This window comes from Pan troglodytes, chromosome 5 (genome assembly GCF_028858775.2).
Source record: "Pan troglodytes isolate AG18354 chromosome 5, NHGRI_mPanTro3-v2.0_pri, whole genome shotgun sequence".
NCBI classification, from domain to species: domain Eukaryota; kingdom Metazoa; phylum Chordata; class Mammalia; order Primates; family Hominidae; genus Pan; species Pan troglodytes.
This window is the reverse complement of record NC_072403.2, coordinates 129576812-129597877: the sequence shown is the minus strand read 5'-3', so window position 1 is coordinate 129597877 and position 21066 is coordinate 129576812. Positions and strand designations below refer to the sequence as shown.

Sequence of the window (21066 nt, the reverse complement as noted above, 5' to 3'; positions counted from 1 at the left end):
AACACCACCAAATTTTTTATCTTTTGTATAGACTTTTTCATTTCAAATTCATTCATTTCTGCTCTGATCTTTAAACTTCCCTGTTAGTACTGCTTTGCTGCATCCCATAGGTTTTGGTATGTTGTATTTTTATTACCACTTGTTTCAGTAAATTTTTCAATTTCCTTCTTAATTTTTTCATTGACGCACTGGTAATCCAGGAGCATACTGATTAGTTTCCAGGTGTTTGTATAGTTTCCAAAATTCCTCTTATTGATTTCTAGTTTTATTCCATTGTGGTCAGAGAAGATGCTTGATATTATTTCAATGTTTGTGAATGTTTTAGACTTGTTTTGTGGCCCAACATATGGTCTCTTCTTGTGAATGTTTCATGTGCTGACAAGGAGAATGTATATTCTGCAGCCATTTGATAAAATGTTCTGTAAATATCTATTAGATCCATTTGGTCTACAGTGCAGATTAAGTTCAATGTTTCTTGTTGATTTTCTGTCTCTATCTGTCTAGTGTTGAAAGTGGGGTGTTGAAGTCTCCAGCTATTATTGTATTGGGGTCTCTCTCTCTTTCTTTAGCTCTATTAATATTGGCTTTATATATCTGGGTTCTCCAATGTTGGGTGCATATGTATTTACAACTGTTATATCCTCTTGCTAAAATGACCCCTTTATCACTAGATAGTGAACTTCTTGGTCTCTTCTTAGAGTTTTTGTCTTGAAATATCTTTTGTCTGATATAAGTATAGTAACTCCTGCTCTTTTTGGGTTTCCGTTGGCATAAAATATCTTTTTCCATCCCTTTATTTTCAGTCTGTGTGTCTTTATAGGTGAAATGTGTTTCTGGTAGGCAACAGATCATTGGGTCTTGTTTTTTATCCATCCGCCCACTGTATGTCTTTTGAAGAGTTTAGTCTACTTACATTCAATGTTATTATTGATAAGGACTTACTCCTGCCATTTTGTTATTTGTTTTCTGGTTGTTTTGTGGTCTTCTCTTCCTTCTTTACTTCCTTCCTGTCCTCCTTTTAGAAAAGGTGATTTTCTCTGGTGGTATGACTTAATTTCTTGCTTTTTATTTTTTTGTGTATCTCTTGTAAGTTTTTTGATTGGAGGTTACCATGAGGCTTGCAAATACTATCTGTTATAACCCATTATTTTAAGCTGATTACCACACTGCTTGTATAAACAAATAAACAAAATGAAAACTAATAAAAACTGTACACTTTACATTCATCTCCCCATTTTAAAACTTTCTGTTGTTTTTATTTGTATCTTATTGTACTGTCTATGTTTTGAAAAGTTGTTTTAGTTATTATTATTGACTGGGTCATCTTTTAGTCTTTTTACTTGACAGTTTTATACACCACAGTTACAGTTCTGTAACATTCTGTGTACTTACTATTACCAGTGAGAGTTGTACCTTCAGATGATTTATTGCTCATTAACATCTTTTCCTTTTTGATTAAACAATTCCCCTTAGCATTTCTTGCAGGGAAAGTGTGGTGCTGATAAAATCTCTTAGCTTTCGTTTGTCTGGGAAAGTCTATTTCTTCTTCATGTTTGAAGGATATTTTCACTGGGCATACTATTATTCTAGGGTAAAAGTTTCTTTCTTTCAGCACTTTTTAAAATATGTTATGCCACTCTCTCCCAGCCTGTAAGGTTTCTACTGAAAAGTCTGCTGCCAGATATGTTGAACCTCTATTGTATGTTGTTTCTTTTCTCTTGTTGCTTTTAGGATCCTTTTTTTTTTTTAATCCTTGACCTTTCATAGTTTGATTATTAAATGCCTTGAAGTAGTCATCTTTCGGTTAAATCTGCTTGGTGTTCTATAATCTTCCTGTAGTTGAATGCTGATATTTTTCTCTAGGTTTGGGAAGTTCTCTAGGTTTAAATAAACTTTGTAACCCATCTCGTTCTCTCTCTGTATCTCCTCTTTAAGGCCAATAACTCAGATTTGCCCTCAAGAGGCTTTTTCCTAAATTTTGTAGGTGTGTTTCATTCTTTTGTCTCCTCTATTTGTAAATAGCTTATCTTCAAGCTTATAACTTTCTTCTGCTTGATCAATTCTGCTATTAAGAGACTCTGATGCATTTTCAGTATGTCAACTGCATTTTCAACTCCAGAATTTCTGCTTGATTCTTTTTCATTATTTCACTCTCTTTGTTAAATTTATCTGATAGAATTCTGACTTTCTGAATTCTTGAAAACACACAAACATCCACACAAAAACTTGTACACAAACAGTCATACAGCATTATTCAAAAACTGGAAACAAACCAAATGTGCATTAACCGATGAATGCATAAGCAAAATGTGGTATATCTAGAAAATACTACTCACCAATAAAAAACAATGAATAACTAATGCATTTTACATAGACGAACCTCAAAAATATTATGGTAAGTAAACAAAGCAAGACATAAAAGACTATATATTGTATGACTCCTTTTATATAAAATTTATAGAAAAAGCAAAAGTATAGTCAGAAACCAGACCAGTGGTTGCTGGTTTAGGTGGCAGGAGTGGGGACTAAATGCAGTCACAAAGGAACTTTGGAGGTGATGGTATTCAGAATGCTTGCTTCTGTCAAATTAATAAGTTAAGAATTGTGTACATTTTCATTTATCCTAAGCCTACAATGCCTGAAGGCAACAACTGGGCTTAATAAACATTAGTGCTTTCCCATGGACTACCTGAAGGTCATCTTTGGATCTCCATCAACTTTTAGAATGTCCTTATGAAATTACTCTCTTACTAGGGCCTCATAGGGTGCAGGAAACAGTCAACATCCCAGTAACATCTGAGCAGAGAGGCCCCATAATGGTCTACTACTCACTGAGCCTGAATATAATTAGGCAATGACAGGGTAGGGTAAGAAGCGAGTAGTCAACAAAAGTAGGAAGTTAGCGAAACCAAGAAGTGGGAGATGGACTTTGCTCTGTGATGGACACATGTCAAAGTGGAAGAAACAAAGAATGGAGAGTTAAGTAAATAAGTTAAGATAGAAAATGCATTTCTTTTTCTTTTCTTTTTTTTTTTTTTTTTTTTTGAGACAGGGTCTCACTCCGTCACCCAGGCTAGAGCGTACTGATGCGATCTTGGCTCACTGCAACCTCTGCCTCTCGAACTCAAACTATACTCCTGCTTCAGCCTTCTGAGTAGCTGGGACCACAGGCGTGAGCCACCATGCCTGGCTAATTTTTTATTTTTTGTAGAGATGGGGTTTTGCTATGTTGCGCAGGTTGGACTCAAACTCCTGCGCTCAAGCGATCCACCTGCCTCAGCCTCCCAAAGTGCTGGGATTACAAGTGTGAGCCACCCCATCCAGCCTGAAAATGCACGATTAATAAGTAAATGGATATTCTAAGTAATAAAAAATGAATGAATGTCTAAATCTGTATGCCTATAGAAGCTATTAATGAACATGAATTTACTAGAGATTGTCTTTCTTCAAAAGGATCAAGGCTAATGCTAGTAAGCAAGAAGGACGATGACATTAAGGCAAAAAGGTCCTAGAGGGAATTCTCTAGACAGAATATGCAAACCAAAGGCTTAAACAGCTGAAGAAAAAAAGTTATATTTGGTATAACATGACAAATACAGTTGTATATTTGGTATAGCATAATAGAAAGAATAATTAAAAAGGAATCATGGTAACAGTAAGATTATATTCCTGGGATCACCTCATAAAAAGATTAAGTTCAAAGTTAAGGGAAAGTTCAAACCAAAAAGAAAGGGGAAGAGGGAGAGGAAGGCTAACAAGCAGAAGTCCTATTTTCAAGAATATTCATCACTACAAAAAAGATCCTCAAAGGTCGTCTCCTTTACCATTAAATCCTCATGCGAGTGAGTGGCTACAAATTTCATTGTCTCGAAACCATTTTTACATAGGTCTTTAAATTTCAGAAATTTAACAGGTATTAACAACAAAAGAATCAGGCTTTATGGTGTGAAAGAAACAAAAATATTTTCTTTCATACTGTATCCTCGTGTGACAAAACTAAACACACACACGTACATATACATATATATGTATATATATATATAAAAAACTTACTAAGTAAACTGCCTAACGTATCTACATCCAAATCTGTGGGTCTCTTTTGCTTCTGGGCTACTAACTGGCAAAAGTCCTGAGCAGCTCTTACAATATCTGCTTTTCCATCTTCCGGAGACAGCACCTTCACTGCCAAATGGCAATTTGAAACTGGAAGAAAAAACAAACAATGTATTTTAAAAACACTCTCTTCCAGGTATATTTCAAAAGCAGTTTTAAGAAATACAAGGTTAAACCAAAATAAACATACAGTTCTTACAGTAAACAAGAATTTTTTAAGCCCTTCAATTTCAATATCAAAACATACTTAGCTATTCTCCTCTGAAAGGATCCACATATCCCAAATCACATCCATGTATATATTTATACACTGCCTTCTTTTCAAAGTGTTCAGAATGACTATACATTGTGACTACATCCTCTAGAAAACAGAAACTTTATAGGCTAACAAATTTTCACGCATCTAAAATTTCCTGTATAATTGCGATATCGTTAGCAGTAACACAGAATAAAAGAAAAAATAAAGACTAAGAAAAAAACTGTTAGAGTGGAATATGCATTGCCTATAGCATACATACCTTTATCAATTCTACTTTTATAGGAGCTATCTTACAATTGATGGGATTCTCAGATAACATTGCAAAATTCTTATCTATAGACATGCAAATTCTTTCTTGTCCAGCAAAGATTCAATTTCTTTCCTCACCCCATAGAACAACCAGTTGTACCTCTATTTATATATTCATTTCAATATCCCTACAAATGTGTCCATTCTATGGATTCTCTGTGGAACCAGTTAAAAAATTTGCCTGGTTAAATAAAATCCTTATCATGTGTTCACTTTTTACCAAGATTACGACAAGAAAGTCTAAATCTGATGATTAAAGATGTTGACAATAAAGACTAACAGAGCAACGTGAATGAATAAATGACAGAGTAACAGAAATTGCCATGAAACACAAAACACACATCTTCATATGTTACATGTTCAATTATACACTCATGCTTACCTTGATCATCTTTGTCATTACTATTTGCAAATTCTGGTGAGTATTTTGAACAATCTAGGCCCAGAAGTTCTTGCTGTTGTTTTAAAATTTCATCCATCAATCTGGAATTATTTCTTTTGAAAATACCTTTAAAAAAGAAAAAGGCAAATAAAACACAACTAGGTTAATTTTTCCTCTTCAAGTGAATGCTTGCTTTGAAAACAACACTAGATCCAGAACTAAACAAATGTCAAACAAAGCTGTAATGACTAGTCCTAAACTAGAATCTAAAAGGAAAACATGACAACAAAACTTTGTTAATACAAGAGTCTGGCTTCCAGCAAAAAAAAGAACAGAGGTAACTACTTAAGTAGTGGCATGTGAATATGACAGAAATTTAGACTTAGGAATTTTAAGAGATCACTTACTTAAAATCTTTATGGATTCAGAAACTGAGGCCTAAACTCTTTAAGGTTCTTCTCCAAGAAATTATAAATTGCAGCAGTGGTCTAGAGCCTGTTATGTTCCTCACTCACAGTCTAATGTACCTTTTCTGCAGATTTACTATTTGTATTAAATACTCTTGCCTCAATTTGATTAGTTTTTTAAATCATAAGAGGAAGTAATAAGGATTACGTAAAAAGAGAACAGAAAAACAATTTAGTAAATTAAAACAAAGCACAGAAATAAAATACATAAAACAATGTATGGTCCTCTATGCAGGGAAAAGTTAACACTGTTAACTACTGTCATGTTATTGAGAAAGATGAGAAAGACAAAGGAACTATGTGACATACATTTAATGTAAAACTAGTAAGAGCTCTAACTAAAAAAAAGGAACAAGTCTTTGACAATTTGCAGAGGCAGCTTTCTAGTAGCCATTGCCTTTTTAATCTTTATCAAATGTTCCTACTCTGCACTCTCAGTCAGGCATGACTTTAAAGTAGTTTAACAAAATAACTGGGAGAGAGAACACAGGCTAATATATACACATATATATAATAAATATATACATATAAAGCTGCTTAAATCTTTTCCATCAAACCAGTTCTCTTCGTAGAATTTCCAACTTTCTTGTCCAGCAAAGATTCAATTTCTTTCCTCACCCCATAGAACAACCAGTTGTACCTCTATTTATATATTCATTTCAATATCCCTACAAATGTGTCCATTCTATGGATTCTCTGTGGAACTAGTTAAAAAATTTGCCTGGTTAAATAAAATCCTTACCATGTATTCACTTTTTACCAAGATTAAGATGGGAAAGTCTAAATCTGATGATTAAAGATGTTGACAATAAAGAGTAACAGAGCAACGTGAATGAATAAATGACAGAGTAACAGAAATTGCCATGAAACACAAAACACACATCTTCATATGTTACATGTTCAATTATACACTCATGCTTACCTTGATCATCTTTGTCATTACTATTTGCAAATTCTGGTGAGTATTCTGAACAATCAATTAAAATTATATCAATCAATATATAAATATATATAAATATATAAATATTAAATATATAATATAAATATATTAAATCAATATATAATTAAACAATCAAAATTATATCAATTTTGAATATATATTTTGAACTATATATATATATCTATGGCACAGAACCTGCTGAATATACTGTATACAAATGCCAAGCCAGAAGTGTATGTGTAACAGTAGTTACAAAAGTCTCCTTTGATGAGGAAGGCTTTATAAAATAAGATTTGAGCTGAGATGAACTCAGAAGGTTAAACAGAAAAAACTAGAGAAGATATCAGGTGGGAAAAAATGCTTAAGAAAAAGCATGAGTTTGGAATGTTAAAAAAACAGACCAATGCTGCTGATGCAAAGGATATGAAAAAACTGGTAAGAGGATAGTCCTAGTTTTTATCTCATTCTGCCTATCAAATGGATAAGCAACAATTTCTGAGCAATATGGAAATACATAAAAATGTGCATCTTTAGAAGAATTAATCTGGCAACAGCATATAGAAGGGCAAGCAGCAGGCTACTGTATTAGTCCATACATAATTTGTCGAGGCGATGAGGGGAAAAAGGATTTACCACAAAGGAAGAATTGAGAGAATATGGTACATGACTGACTTAGAAGTGAATGTAGAAAATCCCATGGCTTTTATCCTAGGTAACAGAAAATGATAATCTTTTTTTTTTTTTTTTTTTTTTTTTGAGACAGAATCTCACTCTGTCACTCAGACTGGAGTGCAGAGGCGTGATCTCAGCTCACTGCAACCTCCGCCTCCTGGGTTCATGCGATTCTCCTGAGTAGCTGGGACTACAGGCATGCGCCACCATGCCCGGCTAATTTTTTGTATTTTTTTAGGAGAGATGGGGTTTCACCGTGTTAGCCAGGATGGTCTTGACCTCCGGACCTCGTGATCCGCCTGCCTCGGCCTCCCAAAGTGCTGGGATTACAGGCGTGAGCCACCACACCCAGCCGATAACATTTTTAAAAGTTGAAAATTCCACAAAGAGAACTTGTTTGAAGGAAAGGATGAGTTCGGTTTTAGAGAGCCGATGATAGAAAATTTAGGTAAGGATTACTATATAAGTGATTAAGAGAGATGACACAGAAGGAGTTCAAAAGAGGTCACATAAGCACCAATGTGAGTAGGGATCTTATCTGTTTTGCTCACCAGGCCAACCACAGTGCCTGGCACAGAGCAAACAATAAATAAATGTCTGCTGAAAGAATATGGGAGCTCAGAAACTGAGACATATATATACACTTGGGAGTCAGCCTCCTTAATGTGGGACAGCCATATACACAAGAATAACGATTAGTAAGATTTCAAATATAAGTAGGTATATATAGAGAAAAGTAGAAGGCTAAGATGGCACTACGTATGAATGCCCACAATTATTTTGAAAGCCCATAATCATAAGACTCTAAGCGTGGAAATATAAAAGTGAACATTTTGAAACAGCCATATCTAGAACAAGATTAAGCAAAAAATATATCACTAAATATTAGCAAAATTTTTAAAGGAAGGTGATTAATATCAGGAGCTATTTGAATGGCAATCTTTAGAACAGTAATACCTGTGGAGTAATGCAGAAGTGTAGGATATAATCATATCCCCAAATCAATCATAAAATTCACATGTATATAAAAAGCATATATTCCAAAACAGCATATAAAATATATGATGCTGGCTTATAAATTTTACAAGATTTCCAACTATCTATACAAGTTAGACGACACTTTGGTCTGTATTATATGTATAAATTGTGGAAGTCATATGAACTTCAAAAATTTCTTAATTTAACAATGGGCTGGGTGCCAGTGGCTCTCACCTGTAATCCCAGTACTTTGGGAGGCCAAGGCAGGAGGAACACTTGAGGCCAGGAATTAGAGGCTAGCCTGGGCAACATAGCAAGACCTTGTCTCTACAAAAAAAAGTTTTTTAATTAGCTGGACGTGGTGGCACACGCTCTTAGTCCCAGCTATTCAGGAGGCCGAGGTGGGAGGATCGCTTGAGCCCAGGAGTTCAAGGCTGCAGTGAGCTATGATCATGCCACTACACTCCACTTGAGCAACAGAGAAAGACTCTTTCTTTAAAACAGACAAACAAACAAACAAAAAAAAAACAAACAAATGTAAAATCTCCATAACACTCCAGCCAGAACATAGAAGTTTATTAAAAATTAAATGGTAAATGACTCCCTTTCCCATAAAAACTAAGATTTATTCATTTTAATAGTGTCGGGTAATACTAGGAAAGCCTGCTTTGTCTATTCACATCACACCAATCCCCTCCTTTGATACTCTTTTTAAAAACCTAGCCTTCAGTTCTCACCAGTTTGTTCAAATTTACCTTAGCCTCCAGATTAAAATGGTAAATCTTTTCAGGAACTCTTGCCCTCTTCAAAGCAATGGATGACAACCTTATCACCAGAATATTCACTACCTCTCCTCAATCTTAATTCTTCCCTCCTCAGCTTCTCTGAAGCATTACCATTAATGACCACCATGCTTCCTTCTCAAAATTCTATCTTTATCCCAACTTGTCTCAATGTTCTCCTCCTGATTCAACACGTAACCTGGCTCCTTGAATGGCCCATTCTCACTTTCCACTGAATCCTCTTCTTCTTTTCACCCTAAATAAAGATTATTCCTCAGGGTTCCCGTCTCAGCCCTCTCTTTCTGTCCATGTGCTCCTTCTTTTCTGATTCTAGTCACTCACCAGACTTGAAAACAAAGAAAGCCCAGACAAAAATAAGTGAGGTAAAATTTGGGGTGCAAAAATTTAAGGGGGTGCCAAAAAAACTCAGTAATTAAGATAATGAATAACAATGCAGTATCTTTAAAAATTAAAATGCCAAACTATCCATGATGAACAAAACATTAAAATTTTAAGTAGAAACAGGATCATTTGGTTCCTAACATTTCTAGTTCATTCAAACATCTAATTCTACCTTGAAGTTCTGTAGGCATCCGAGAGTGAACAAAGCCAAACCCTGGCGGCTTATCTAATAAAGCTAGCTCTCAGAACACTTATATGACATCAAGGGTAGAAAATAAATTAAAAGGAGCAGGACTTTAAGTGTATAACTTACATGCACTTAAGAACAAGACTGGAAGAGGACAAGCAAAATGAGAACAGTAAATGTATAGGGGTAGTAGGACAGCAGGTGATTTAAAATTGTAATTGCTATAAAGTGGTTTATAATTTAAAAAAAAAAAAAGTCCCCCTTCTTGACGCTCTATTTCTAAAAAAGCCATCAGTATCTGCCCAGTCACCCAGGCATCCTCTCTACTCTCCCATTATCAACCCCCAAAGCCCTACTAATTATGCTAAGCCCATATACTCTTTTACAGCAATGTTTCCTACATCCATATTCCTTTCTGTCCATTGCCCACACTGCTCCAAGCCATTGTGCTGTTCTTCATTATATATACACACACATATTTTTAAGAAACAGGGTCTCACCCTGTCATCCAGGCTGAGTGCAGTGGGGTTATCATAGCTGACTGCAGCCTCCAGCCTCTAGGCTCAAGTGATTCCCCTGCCTCAGCCTCCTGAGTAGCTGGGACTACAGGTGCACATCACTGTGCCCAGCTAATTTTTTTATTTTTTATTTTTGTAGAGACAGGGTTTTGCTTTGTTGACCAGGCTGGTCTCTAACTCGTGGCCCTCAAGTGATCCTTCCTCCTCGGGCCTCAAAAAGTACTGGGTTTACAGGCATGAGCAACCGGCCCAGCCTACTTCCTTATAATATTATAAGCAACTTCTGTGGGTGTTCCTGCCCCCTTCTATTAAGTACTGCTAGCTTCACCACCAGATTATTCAATCCTGGCACATTCCAACTTCAGTATCTTAAATGGTTCCTAAAATGCCTAGTGTATTAAGAACGAACTGCTCAGCCCAACATAAACATTCCAGCCTATATTTCCATGCTTGTTGAACAGAAATCAAATGAAGTTTTCCATTTCCCAGTAATACTTTATCCCCACAAATCAGAATTGCCTATGTTCCTCAAAAACACATGGAGTGACTCCAACCTCCATCCTTTATGCCACTTCCCCAAGCCCATGCCTGTTAAATTCTCCTAATTCTTCACAGGCCAGCTGAAATGTCATTTACCTTCAAGAGGCCTTTCCCAATTCCCCAGCCAGATGTGCCCCATTCCTCCTCTGACTTACCCTCACTCTCAACCCCTCCACATACACTCATTTAAACTTGTTAATAAACGAATATTCTACTTTTTATTATAGCTTAAATCTCTCCACCCTCCCCTCAACTGTAGTCTTATTTGTGAATGTGTGTCTTACTCATCTCTTTTCCCATATTTTCCATATAGCAGTTCAATGTTTATTTAATCAACTGAATTACCAATGTACAAAGTGCTGCTTAACAATAATGAAACATAAAGGAACATGTCACTGAATGGAATTTTTCTTAGGTTTCCAGGAACATCCCACAATAAAAGCAGACACTTCCTTATTGCACACAGGCAGAAGTTCCACTAAAAGGAAAGAATTTTACAGAGAGACACAGTTACAAAATGTCTCTTATAAAGACTTTCATACAGTTATTGGAACAGAATCTTTCTTGGCTGATTTGGATGCAGAAATAAAATTTAAAGGTATGGTTCCTGAGAATTGCTAAGAGTGCAGACAAGACACTATGGGCAAGATGATTCCTAATAACTCATAACTTGACCCCCACCCAGAAATCTGATCATACTTATTCACAAGCAATATTATCAGCTTACAATTTTCTTCAGGATTCAATGTCTACACACACACACACACACACACACACACACACATACACACTTCACATGATACACAAGAAATACAAGATATAAGGTTGGCTTTGACTAAAACAGGCAATTCCTCTAGTAATATAGTATATGTACAGATTCTTTTTCTCATATTATAATTCATCCTGTTTCCCTTCTAGAATCCAAACTAAAGCCAAAATGATAAAGAAACTATTACAAAAGTTATTTTATGTAAAAGGAAGCTAAGGCCATATTCATTCAGAAATAACTGATTAAGGGAAAAACACTTGAAAATACTCAAATTTTTAAGAAAACAGTATTTTACAGAATTATATAGTATTGCGCCTCAAGAATCACTTTATTCCAACCTTTTACAGGTGAGGAAAAAGATCCATAAAGGTCAAGCAATTGTCTTTGGCCAAGCATCTAAGAATTTGGCCTGAAATCCAGGTATCCCTCAAATTATTCAGTTCAGTTACTATTTTTAACTCTGATAAAGGAACAGTACTAAACTCCACTGTACAACTAAATTTTGAATTCCTCCAAAAAAGTTGAATTTTATAAAATAAATACAACCTATCTTTTAATAAATGAGTAGTATTTTTCGAAAAAACTAGGACTAGAGCTTTTTTTTTTTTAGACGGAATCTTGCTCTGTCGCCCAGGCTGGAGTGCACTGGCGCGATCTCGGCTCACTGCAAGCTCTTCTCCTGGGTTCACGCCATTCTCCTGCCTCAGCCTCTCGAGTAGCTGGGACTATAGGCGCCCGCCACCACGCCCAGCTGATTTTTTGTAGAGACGGGGTTTCACCATGTTAGCCAGGATGGTCTCGATCTCCTGATCTCATGATCCGCCCGCCTCAGCCTCCCAAAGTGCTGGGATTACAGGCATGAGCCAGGGTGCCCAGCCCCTTTTTTTTTTTTTAATGAGACGGAGTATCACTCTCTCACCCAGGCTGGAGTGCAATGGCGCGATCTCGGCTCACTGCAACCTCCACCTCCTGGGTTCAAGTGATTCTTCTGACTCCAGAGCTCTTTTTTAAAAGGCTTTTAAGGAGGTTTCACAGGGCAAACAGATATTTGAATTCTTTAGGAGTGACTTGGGAATCTAAAATAAGTTTTTGCAATAATGACTTAAAGATTTTTACTTTATGTTTTGTTGCTTTAAAATTATATTTCACGTACTCTCAATTTCCCAAATGTAAACTATATGAAATATAAAGAAAAAAGTTAAATGGGCTGGGCATGGTGGCTCATGCCTATAATCCCAAACACTTTGGGAGGCTGAGATGGGAGGATCACTTGAGGTCAGGAATTTGACACCAGCCTGAGCAATGTAGCAAGATCCTGTCTTTATAAAAGAATTAGCCAGGCATGGTGGCTTGTGCCTGTAGTACAACCTACTCAGGAGGCTGCCCAGGAGTTCAAGGCTGCAGTTAACTATGATCGCACCACTGCACTCCAGCCTGGGCAGTGCAGGAGTGAAGACTTCATTTTAGATTCTAAGAAACATTTGTTTTAAATTCTAGTCTTAAAAAATAAGATGTTCAATGTTTAGATAATAAGGGAATGTTCCCTAACTTTCCCCATAACTACTGGAATGTCCCTAACCTTACCATTGTAACACAACTATTTCTACTTCTCAATATTTTCTAGTCTTTGTCCACATGCATATGTAATCCTAGTGTATATGATTATGCAATTTGTATCCTGCTTTTTTTACTTGTGTAATATGTATCCTTCCTTGGTGCTAGTCTCATGATTATTTTAACAACTGTATTAAACAAAAAGTTTTTTGCTGTTTTTTTCAGTTCTTAAAATATAAAAATCAATACTTCCCCAGGTGATTGCTATTATAGGAATCACTCTATTGCATATTCTCTCAGCAGTCAGGTTTCTCATCACATTCGAGGAAAGAAGAGTATCATATGGACACCAGAAATGTCAGCAGTGGCCGTAACATGAAGGGGCCTGTGGGCCTTGGTAATGAATTTCGAAAGCATTCCAACTACAATGAGAAGCTGCTGGAGGGTTTTATTCAGTCCAAATGATGCCATCAAAAAAAGATCACCTCGCTGGTAGGTGAAGAATGGATTATACAGGGACCAGGATAGAAAAATGGAGATCAATTAGGAGGCTACTACAGTAATCCAGGTGAAAGAACAATGGTAATTTAAACTTGGGTGGCTGCAATGGAGACTAAAACAAGGATTAGGTCTCAAAAAGTACTGTTTTAGACATATAAGGCATAGGATTGACCTAATAAATTATTTTAGGCAAGGAGTTAGATATAGAAGTCTGGAATTATGGGAGATATCAGGACTGTATTTCCAGCCCAAACCTGTGTGTCAGCACACACGTGACATTTAAAGCCATGGGATTGGGGAGATTATCTGCAGGACAGGGGTCAGCAAACTACTGCTATGGAAAACAGCCACATTTGCTTATGGCCATTTTTGGCTACACTAGCAGAGTTGAGTAGTTGCAACAAAGTGAGTAACAGAAAGACAAAGGCATACATACAGCTCCAAACTCTAGGACACCACAACATTTGGAAGTACAACAGAGGAGAAGCCAGACATATGGATTAGAAGAAAACAGAGTAGAGTAGAAGTTAATTTGCCTAATCTACCTACTGGGTTACATACTGTATTCAGTCTTACACATTAACTGAATAATAAAGTCATGACATGCATACTTTTTTTAAATTAAGGGAACCAAGTCACAAGGAGTTTAATTAGACAAGTATTCCATCAGCAAATCTTATCTGCATTCCTCAAATACTGATTATTTTAAAAGGTATGTGAAATGTATAATCAAGACTATAAAATGAGACTTTTAAAATACATTTACTATCTCTTTTAAATCTGAAACTGGAATTTTTACTGTGATTATTTATTCCCTTCTACAGAAACAGACTTTTTAAGAAATAATAGCAAGTACTTACAAGAACAAACAAGAGAAAAAAATGAGATAAGCATTGAAACAATCTCTCCTCATTATTAAGCACTTCACTGGTTATGGAATTAAAGTAATCTCTATTTATAAATAAATGCCTGTTCGAAAAATTGGCCTACCTCTTTTTCTTTTTAAACTAGTCACCTAAGTTACCTCTAACAACTCAATTATAAACCGACTAGAGAGCAATCTTCAGAGAAGAAAACATATATTTATGGAGCAATTATTTAAAATGAAAAAAATCTACCATTAAAATTTTACATGACTGAAGTAGTCATAAGAAAATAAATCATAACAAAATACATAGGCCATTAAGCTATTTTATTTCAGGAGAGAGCCCTTCAGGACACCTCACAGAACAACAATTATACTGTAGAAAATTATACTGCAGTGCTGTAATAAGAGAACAGGTATGTGTAACGGTGACAAAGTATATAACAAAATGAGGGCTGGATTTAAGTCCTAGCTTGTCAGCACAAGAGATATGTAAAATGAACAATCCATGTGGGTTTTTTTGGCATCTTGTTGGACATTTTTAAAATGAGAATATATTTACAGAATCTGCTCACCTGACAAACTAACAGCTCAACACAAAGCTGGAGCACCACAACATTAAATTTTTAGCTGGTTTTTTAAAAAATGTGTCCTGTAACTCAAAGGATGAACATGTATACTAGTGGGATGAAGAAATCTCTATTAGTCTTTAAATATATTTTACAAATAATTTCTATAACCTGTAGATAAGTGCCTGTTTACCAAAGCTTGAAGATGACCCAAAAGAATCAGAAACAGTACTAAAAGTGACTACTGTCGTCACATTCTCTTACCAGTGGAAATCAAAATAATGTAATGGTTAAGCACAAAAGCTCTAGAATAAAAATCTGGTTCAAATTCTAGATCTGCTCCTTACTAGATTTGGAACCTGGCTTTTTAAATGTCAGTTTATCTGTAAAACTGCTAACGACTTAAGGCACTTTTCTATAGTATCCAGTACAGACTAAAAGTTCAACAAAGGATAATTATTACTCTTAAGATACAGGTTTGATTTATTGATTGATTGATTGAGGCAGCGTCTCACTTTTTCACCCCGGCTAGAGTACAGTGGTGCAACCATGGTTCACTGCAGCCCCAACCTCCAGGACTCAAGTAATCCTCCCACCTCAGCCTCCTGAGTAGTTGGGACTACAGGCACACACCATGTCTAGCTCATTTTCTATTTTTATTTTTCAGAGATGCGGGTCTCACTATATTCCCCAGGCTGGTCTTAAACTCCTGGGCTCAAGCAATCCTCCCATGTCAGCCTCCTAAACTGCGGGGATTACAGGCATGAGCCACCACACTCAGCAAAGGTTTACTTTAATACACAGATCCAGTACTATAGTTAAACAAAAAGGTACATAGAGAATAAAGTCATTTAAAAAGTTAACAAAAGCAGGATAGAATTTTTCAAAGACAGAGTAAGACTGGGGATGGAACAGTCGAGAGAGGCTACTTCAGAGATGATAGTTAGGATGAACTTAGAAGAATCAACAAGCTGGGCACGGTGGCTCACACCTGTAATCCCAGCACTTTGGGAGGCTGAGGCAGGTGGATCTTGAGGTCAGGAGTTCAAGACCAGCCTGGCCAACATGGTGAAACCCCATCTCTACTAAAAATACAAAAAATTAGGTGGGCATGGTGGCATATGCCTGTAATCCCAGTTATTCAGGAGGCTGAGGCAGGAGAACAGCTTGAACCCCAGAGGCAGAGGTCGCAGTGAGCCGAGATCGCACCACTGCACTCCAGCCTGGGCGACAGAGCCAGACTCCATCTCAAAAAAGAAAAGAATCAACAGTCTTTTGACAGGTAGCTAGCCCTTTGCCAGAAAAAGGTGAAGAGGACATTTCAGGATGTTAAGATAAATGTGAAACTCTGTACAAGAAGTCAACTACACAAAGGTAGAGATTAAGAATAGAATGCTCCCTTACATGAGTTTCCACATGAGGGAAGATAAACACTAGGTTGTACTACTCAGTATGTCAAATGTAATCACATTTATATTTAGACTTTCAACATTTCCGGCACCTCTGTATTCCAACATAAGGAGAATAAACTTAAGAAAATCATACTTCTCAATAGCATCTGTGTCACTGTGCCAACTAAGTAAACTAGGGTAAACTATATTCATTTTCCTCCATTACTTTAAGGCTTCTGGGTATTGTGTTGGGAAGCAGAAAGTGCAACTCAGTTCATTATTCTTATCTACAGGAAATGCAGCCCTTCTTTGAATTCAAGGAACACATATTAACTATTCATTACATGCATAACACCAAGATACACTCTGTAAGAAAAGCAAAAATGAGAAGGATGGATAGCATCTGTGGAGCTTATAATCTAGTAAGAAAGTTTATGCACATATACATATAAATATGACTACACAAAGCAGAGAACAGAAGTACCTTTAGAGATGTTTGAAGTTCTGAGGAGATTCAGAGATATAGTAAGATAGGGAACGGAGTGAATACTCAAGAAAGGCAAAAATATACAAGGTGATATTTAGGATTGACTCAGAAAAGATGAACAATAGCCTCTTGGTAGGCATACAGCCATTTGCCAGAAAAAGGAGAAGAGGGAGTTCCAGGAAATTGGAACATTAAATACCTAAATACAGACATAGCAAAAGGTATGCAAAGCATTGAGAAACAGCTTGAAAAGATAGGATACACTGGGCAGACTTTTAAAATGTTACTGTGAGAAACCTGTACCCAAAAACCATTTCAAAAGCAACCTAGCTTCGATTTAAATAAACTAAGGAAATAGCACTAGAAAGAGCAGCACAAAAAAAAAATTTGTTGTCTTACTGTTGAATTCTCACACAGAAGGCAATGCCTTATTCTGGATCATTCCAATTTACAGCAAATAATCCTAAGGCTTACCCGAAATTATCCTCAATCATGAAAAGGAACATGAAATATAAATAATCTAATGTAAGGCAAGTAGCAGAGTATCCTTTGATCTGTGTTAGGGTTAAACTTCAATGTGCAGAAGTATCATACAGGTAGCTTGATAAAAACAGAGACGCCCAGGTCCCAGTTCCCTCATTAAGTTTGATTACTAAGTGTGTTGAATCTGCATTTTTTATAAGCATCCCCAATGACTAATTCACAGATGGTCCACAGACAGGTTTTGAAAAATACTGATCAACAGCAAGGTTCCCAGCAAGGCACAATAAAGCCAGGAAATAAGAACAAGTTCCATCACTTAAGATAACAATACATATCCAGATAACTTGCAGCCAAGTGTACTTGCATGTGAGACAGCAAACAACACTGCTAAGGCCAGAACAATAAAATCCATTTACCCCAACCCCTGATTCTTGTACCATCCCAGTTATGGTCATTTCTTAAATTATAATCATATAGACAGAACAGCCAAATCTCGCTAGAATTCTGAACTCAAAAAATTCCTGATCACTGTCCTGAGAGAACAACCTGAATTTTTGAAAGATGAAAGAATTACTTGCAGACTCTATTATAATCAAGAAATATTGCAGGTAGTGAAAAACAAAAAGATCAGTTTGCTGGCAGTCAAATTAAGGTCAATATAATAGATCTTTTAGTCTAAGGATTAAATATTATTATCTAGATCCAACCATAATTAGAACGAATTTAAGTACAAATTTGAGAGCAAAGGGGTGTAGGACAGAATAAAATGTAAGGTGGTAAGCTTGTCTTCAAAGTGGCTGCCCATCCATCTCCCTTCAAATCCTCACCCAACCTTTCTACACAAGCCATTTTCTCATTGAGAGGTGAAGTCCATTTCTCCACTTTCTTGATGCAGAACAGACGTGAGACTTCTCTGACCAAGAGAACATAGCAAAAATAACACTGCATGATTTCCTAGGTTAGGTCCTAAGACATCTTTCAGCTTCAGCCTTTGGCCAAGTCTCTGGAAACATTTGTTCTGGGGGAAGTTAGTTAACTGGTTACCCTGAAGCCAACCTCCAGACCATGTGAAGCCAGAAGACCAACCTGCCCCATCTATTTCAGCCATCAAAAACCAGGCACCAGACATAAGGAGAAACCTTTGGGTCCCAGACTCTATCTGAATGAAAGCTATGAGTGACCCAAAGGAAAAACTGCCCAACTGAACTAAGTCAATATATAAATTATTGTTTTAAAACACTATGCTTTGGGTAGATTTCTACAAAGCAGTAGGTAACCAGAATAGCTGTCCAAGCCTTCATCCTACCTCATTTCCCAACTGTTCATTACATAAATTCACTGCTCCCAACACTCTACTCAATGCTATTACTGAACCTAGTCTAATGAGAATGCTGCCATTAGGGAAATCCCCATTCACATTACATAAATTCACTGCTCCCAACACTCTACTCAATGCTATTACTGAACCTAGTCTAATGAGAATGCTGCCATTAGGGAAATCCCCATTCACACACACAGAGAACACTGTTCACGCCAATCCCAATTCTATCTTTTTGACTAGGTCCAGCTCAGGTGTTGCTCCCTTCCTTACCAGACAAATATGGAGGTAACCCGGGAAATTTTCCATTTTTCGCTCCTTAAATAAAGTATCTGCCATTCACTTAGCATTTCTATATTAGCTTGTGTTAATTTTTAATGGACATCCTTACTTGAGTGGAAACTCTTTAAGAGACACCATTTCTTGTACTTCTTGTATCCCAGTGGCATTTACGAGTATGTCAATAGGATTTTTCATATGTTAAATATCTATGTAGAAATAAGCTTAAACAGACATTTATTTAGAAACACTGAATATGGCCGGGCGCGGTGGCTCACACCTGTAATCCCAGCACTTTGGGAGGCTAAGGCGGGCAGATCACCTGAGGTCAGGAGTTCGAGACCAGCCTGGCCAATATGGCAAAACCCTGTCTCTACTAAAAATACAAAAATTAGCAGGGCGGGGTGGCGCGCAGCACGTGTAGTCCCAGCTACTTGGGGAGGCTGAGACAGGAGAACTTGAATCTGGGAGACGGAGGTTGCAGTGAGCCTAGATTACACCACTGCACTCCAGCCTGGGTGACAGAGTGAGACTCCGTCTCAAAAAAAAAAAAAAAAAAAACCACTGAAAAAGAAACACTAAATAAAGCTTACATGTCTATACTCCCTCTGAGTGATTCTTACATATCCACATGGCCTACATTTTCAAGTCTATGTTCAAAGAGCCTCTCCTTGGCCTCCCTATTTAAAACTGTACCCCTTCCTACACCACTGACTTTCAACATTCCTATCTTCCCTTCTCTGCTTTACTTTTCCTCATTGCACTTACATTACCACATATTTACCCACGTATATTATTTGTCAGACTCCCACTGAAATCTAAGTTCCATGAGTACATTGCTGCATTCCCATGTCTGGAAGAGTATCTGGTACTTAACAGACCCCAACTGTCACCTGTAAATGAATGTATGAACGAATCAAAACCAAGAATGGACTAATTGAAGGTCTCTTATTTCAGGAATATTTCTTATTCTTTTAAAAAAAACAAACAAAAAAACTGATTTTACAGTTAAGATACAAAATCCTGTAAGCCCTTTCACTGAAAATGCTCCTTAAGGTGCCTTTCAGTTCTCAGCCAAAACTTGGCTTAGCTTACTTCTTCCTTTTAATTACTAATCATTTTTCTTTTAGCAACTATGACACAGGATACTTCTGAATCACATCAGCAATTTAAACACAGGACTTGCCGGAACAAGGAAATGTGGCAACATTATAGTCTGTACTAGTAGGCACGGTCATCAAGTCAAACAATTTAGCTATACATTTTCCTTCCCTACTAGAAGATAAAGATACTTGCTTTAAAAGAATCACCTGGCTGTACATCAATCCACCACGTTGCTTAATGCCTTTGATGTCCACTTTTGCTTCACCTATTTTTTTCCCCAAGCAAAACTGGTTGCATTGGTTTAGGCATGGATTGTGTCATCTCCTAACAGTCTCATGATTTCTATTGGTCTGCTGAGTTCTTTAGGAAGTTCCATAAATGTCAGTCTCTGAATATATCAAACTTTACCCTATAGGGCAAATCATCATTTGGTGATGACAGGCTACTGCGTCATCATGTTCCTTGCGGGCTGCAGGAAAGATGATAGGGCAATCAGAGATCACCCTGTAAGCGTTACTGTCTGGCCTATGCCTTCCCTTTCTGACAAAACCCTGCACTTAAATTTACCAATCTGACAAAGATGTATGCTTCTCTAGAGCACACAGGTAATTTATTGAACAGAGAATAAAACTTTTGTTTTCTTCCCTTCATACCAATACTCTTAAATCATTCTTCTCACATCTTTATCTTTAAAGAAATTCCAATGCTTTCAAGATCTGATTGAAAATCAAATCTGACATCCCAAACCTGAGTCTTCCTCAACTTATCTCCTACCTATTCTTCAAGGTCCTGCTTAAATCCCACCTCCACTGCATGAACTTCTCAAGTTCCTTCATTCACAATTTCTCTCCTCTCTTCTCACAATAGTAATTTTACTCTCAACACTTCTTGTTATTAACCTTGTCAAATATGTGAGTGTGTGCCTACCTCCTAACAAGCCTGAGAGTCCATGGAATTAAATGCAAGATTCCAAGGAATATGCCTAGCACAGTGCTTTAGGTTTGTAGCTACCCAATAAGTACTGAATTTTTGTACTTACAAAAACTCCCTATGGTGAAATTCATTCCCTCAATCAAAACGTATGAGAGGACAATTCTATCAAGTACTGTGTTGGGCACTGATGATGAAGGATCACAAACCATCCCAGGCTTCCAAGACAGAAAGGGACCATTTTCTTTTCTGCCTATCCAATCTCTC

The 21066-nt window shown here is 36.8% G+C and overlaps 1 protein-coding gene across 1 annotated transcript in view; it reads right to left on the bottom strand.

The window, feature by feature from the left end:
• The window catches only part of NUS1 (NUS1 dehydrodolichyl diphosphate synthase subunit), a 34206-nt gene that overhangs the window by 11562 nt on the left and 1578 nt on the right, over positions 1–21066 (bottom strand). Inside the window, exons 2-3 of the mRNA XM_518713.9 lie at positions 5064–5189; positions 4054–4203 (exon numbers count right to left, since the gene is read on the bottom strand). Of these exons, the coding sequence (XP_518713.1) occupies positions 4054–4203; positions 5064–5189 (276 nt within the window). The remainder of the gene's footprint in view (positions 1–4053; positions 4204–5063; positions 5190–21066) is intronic.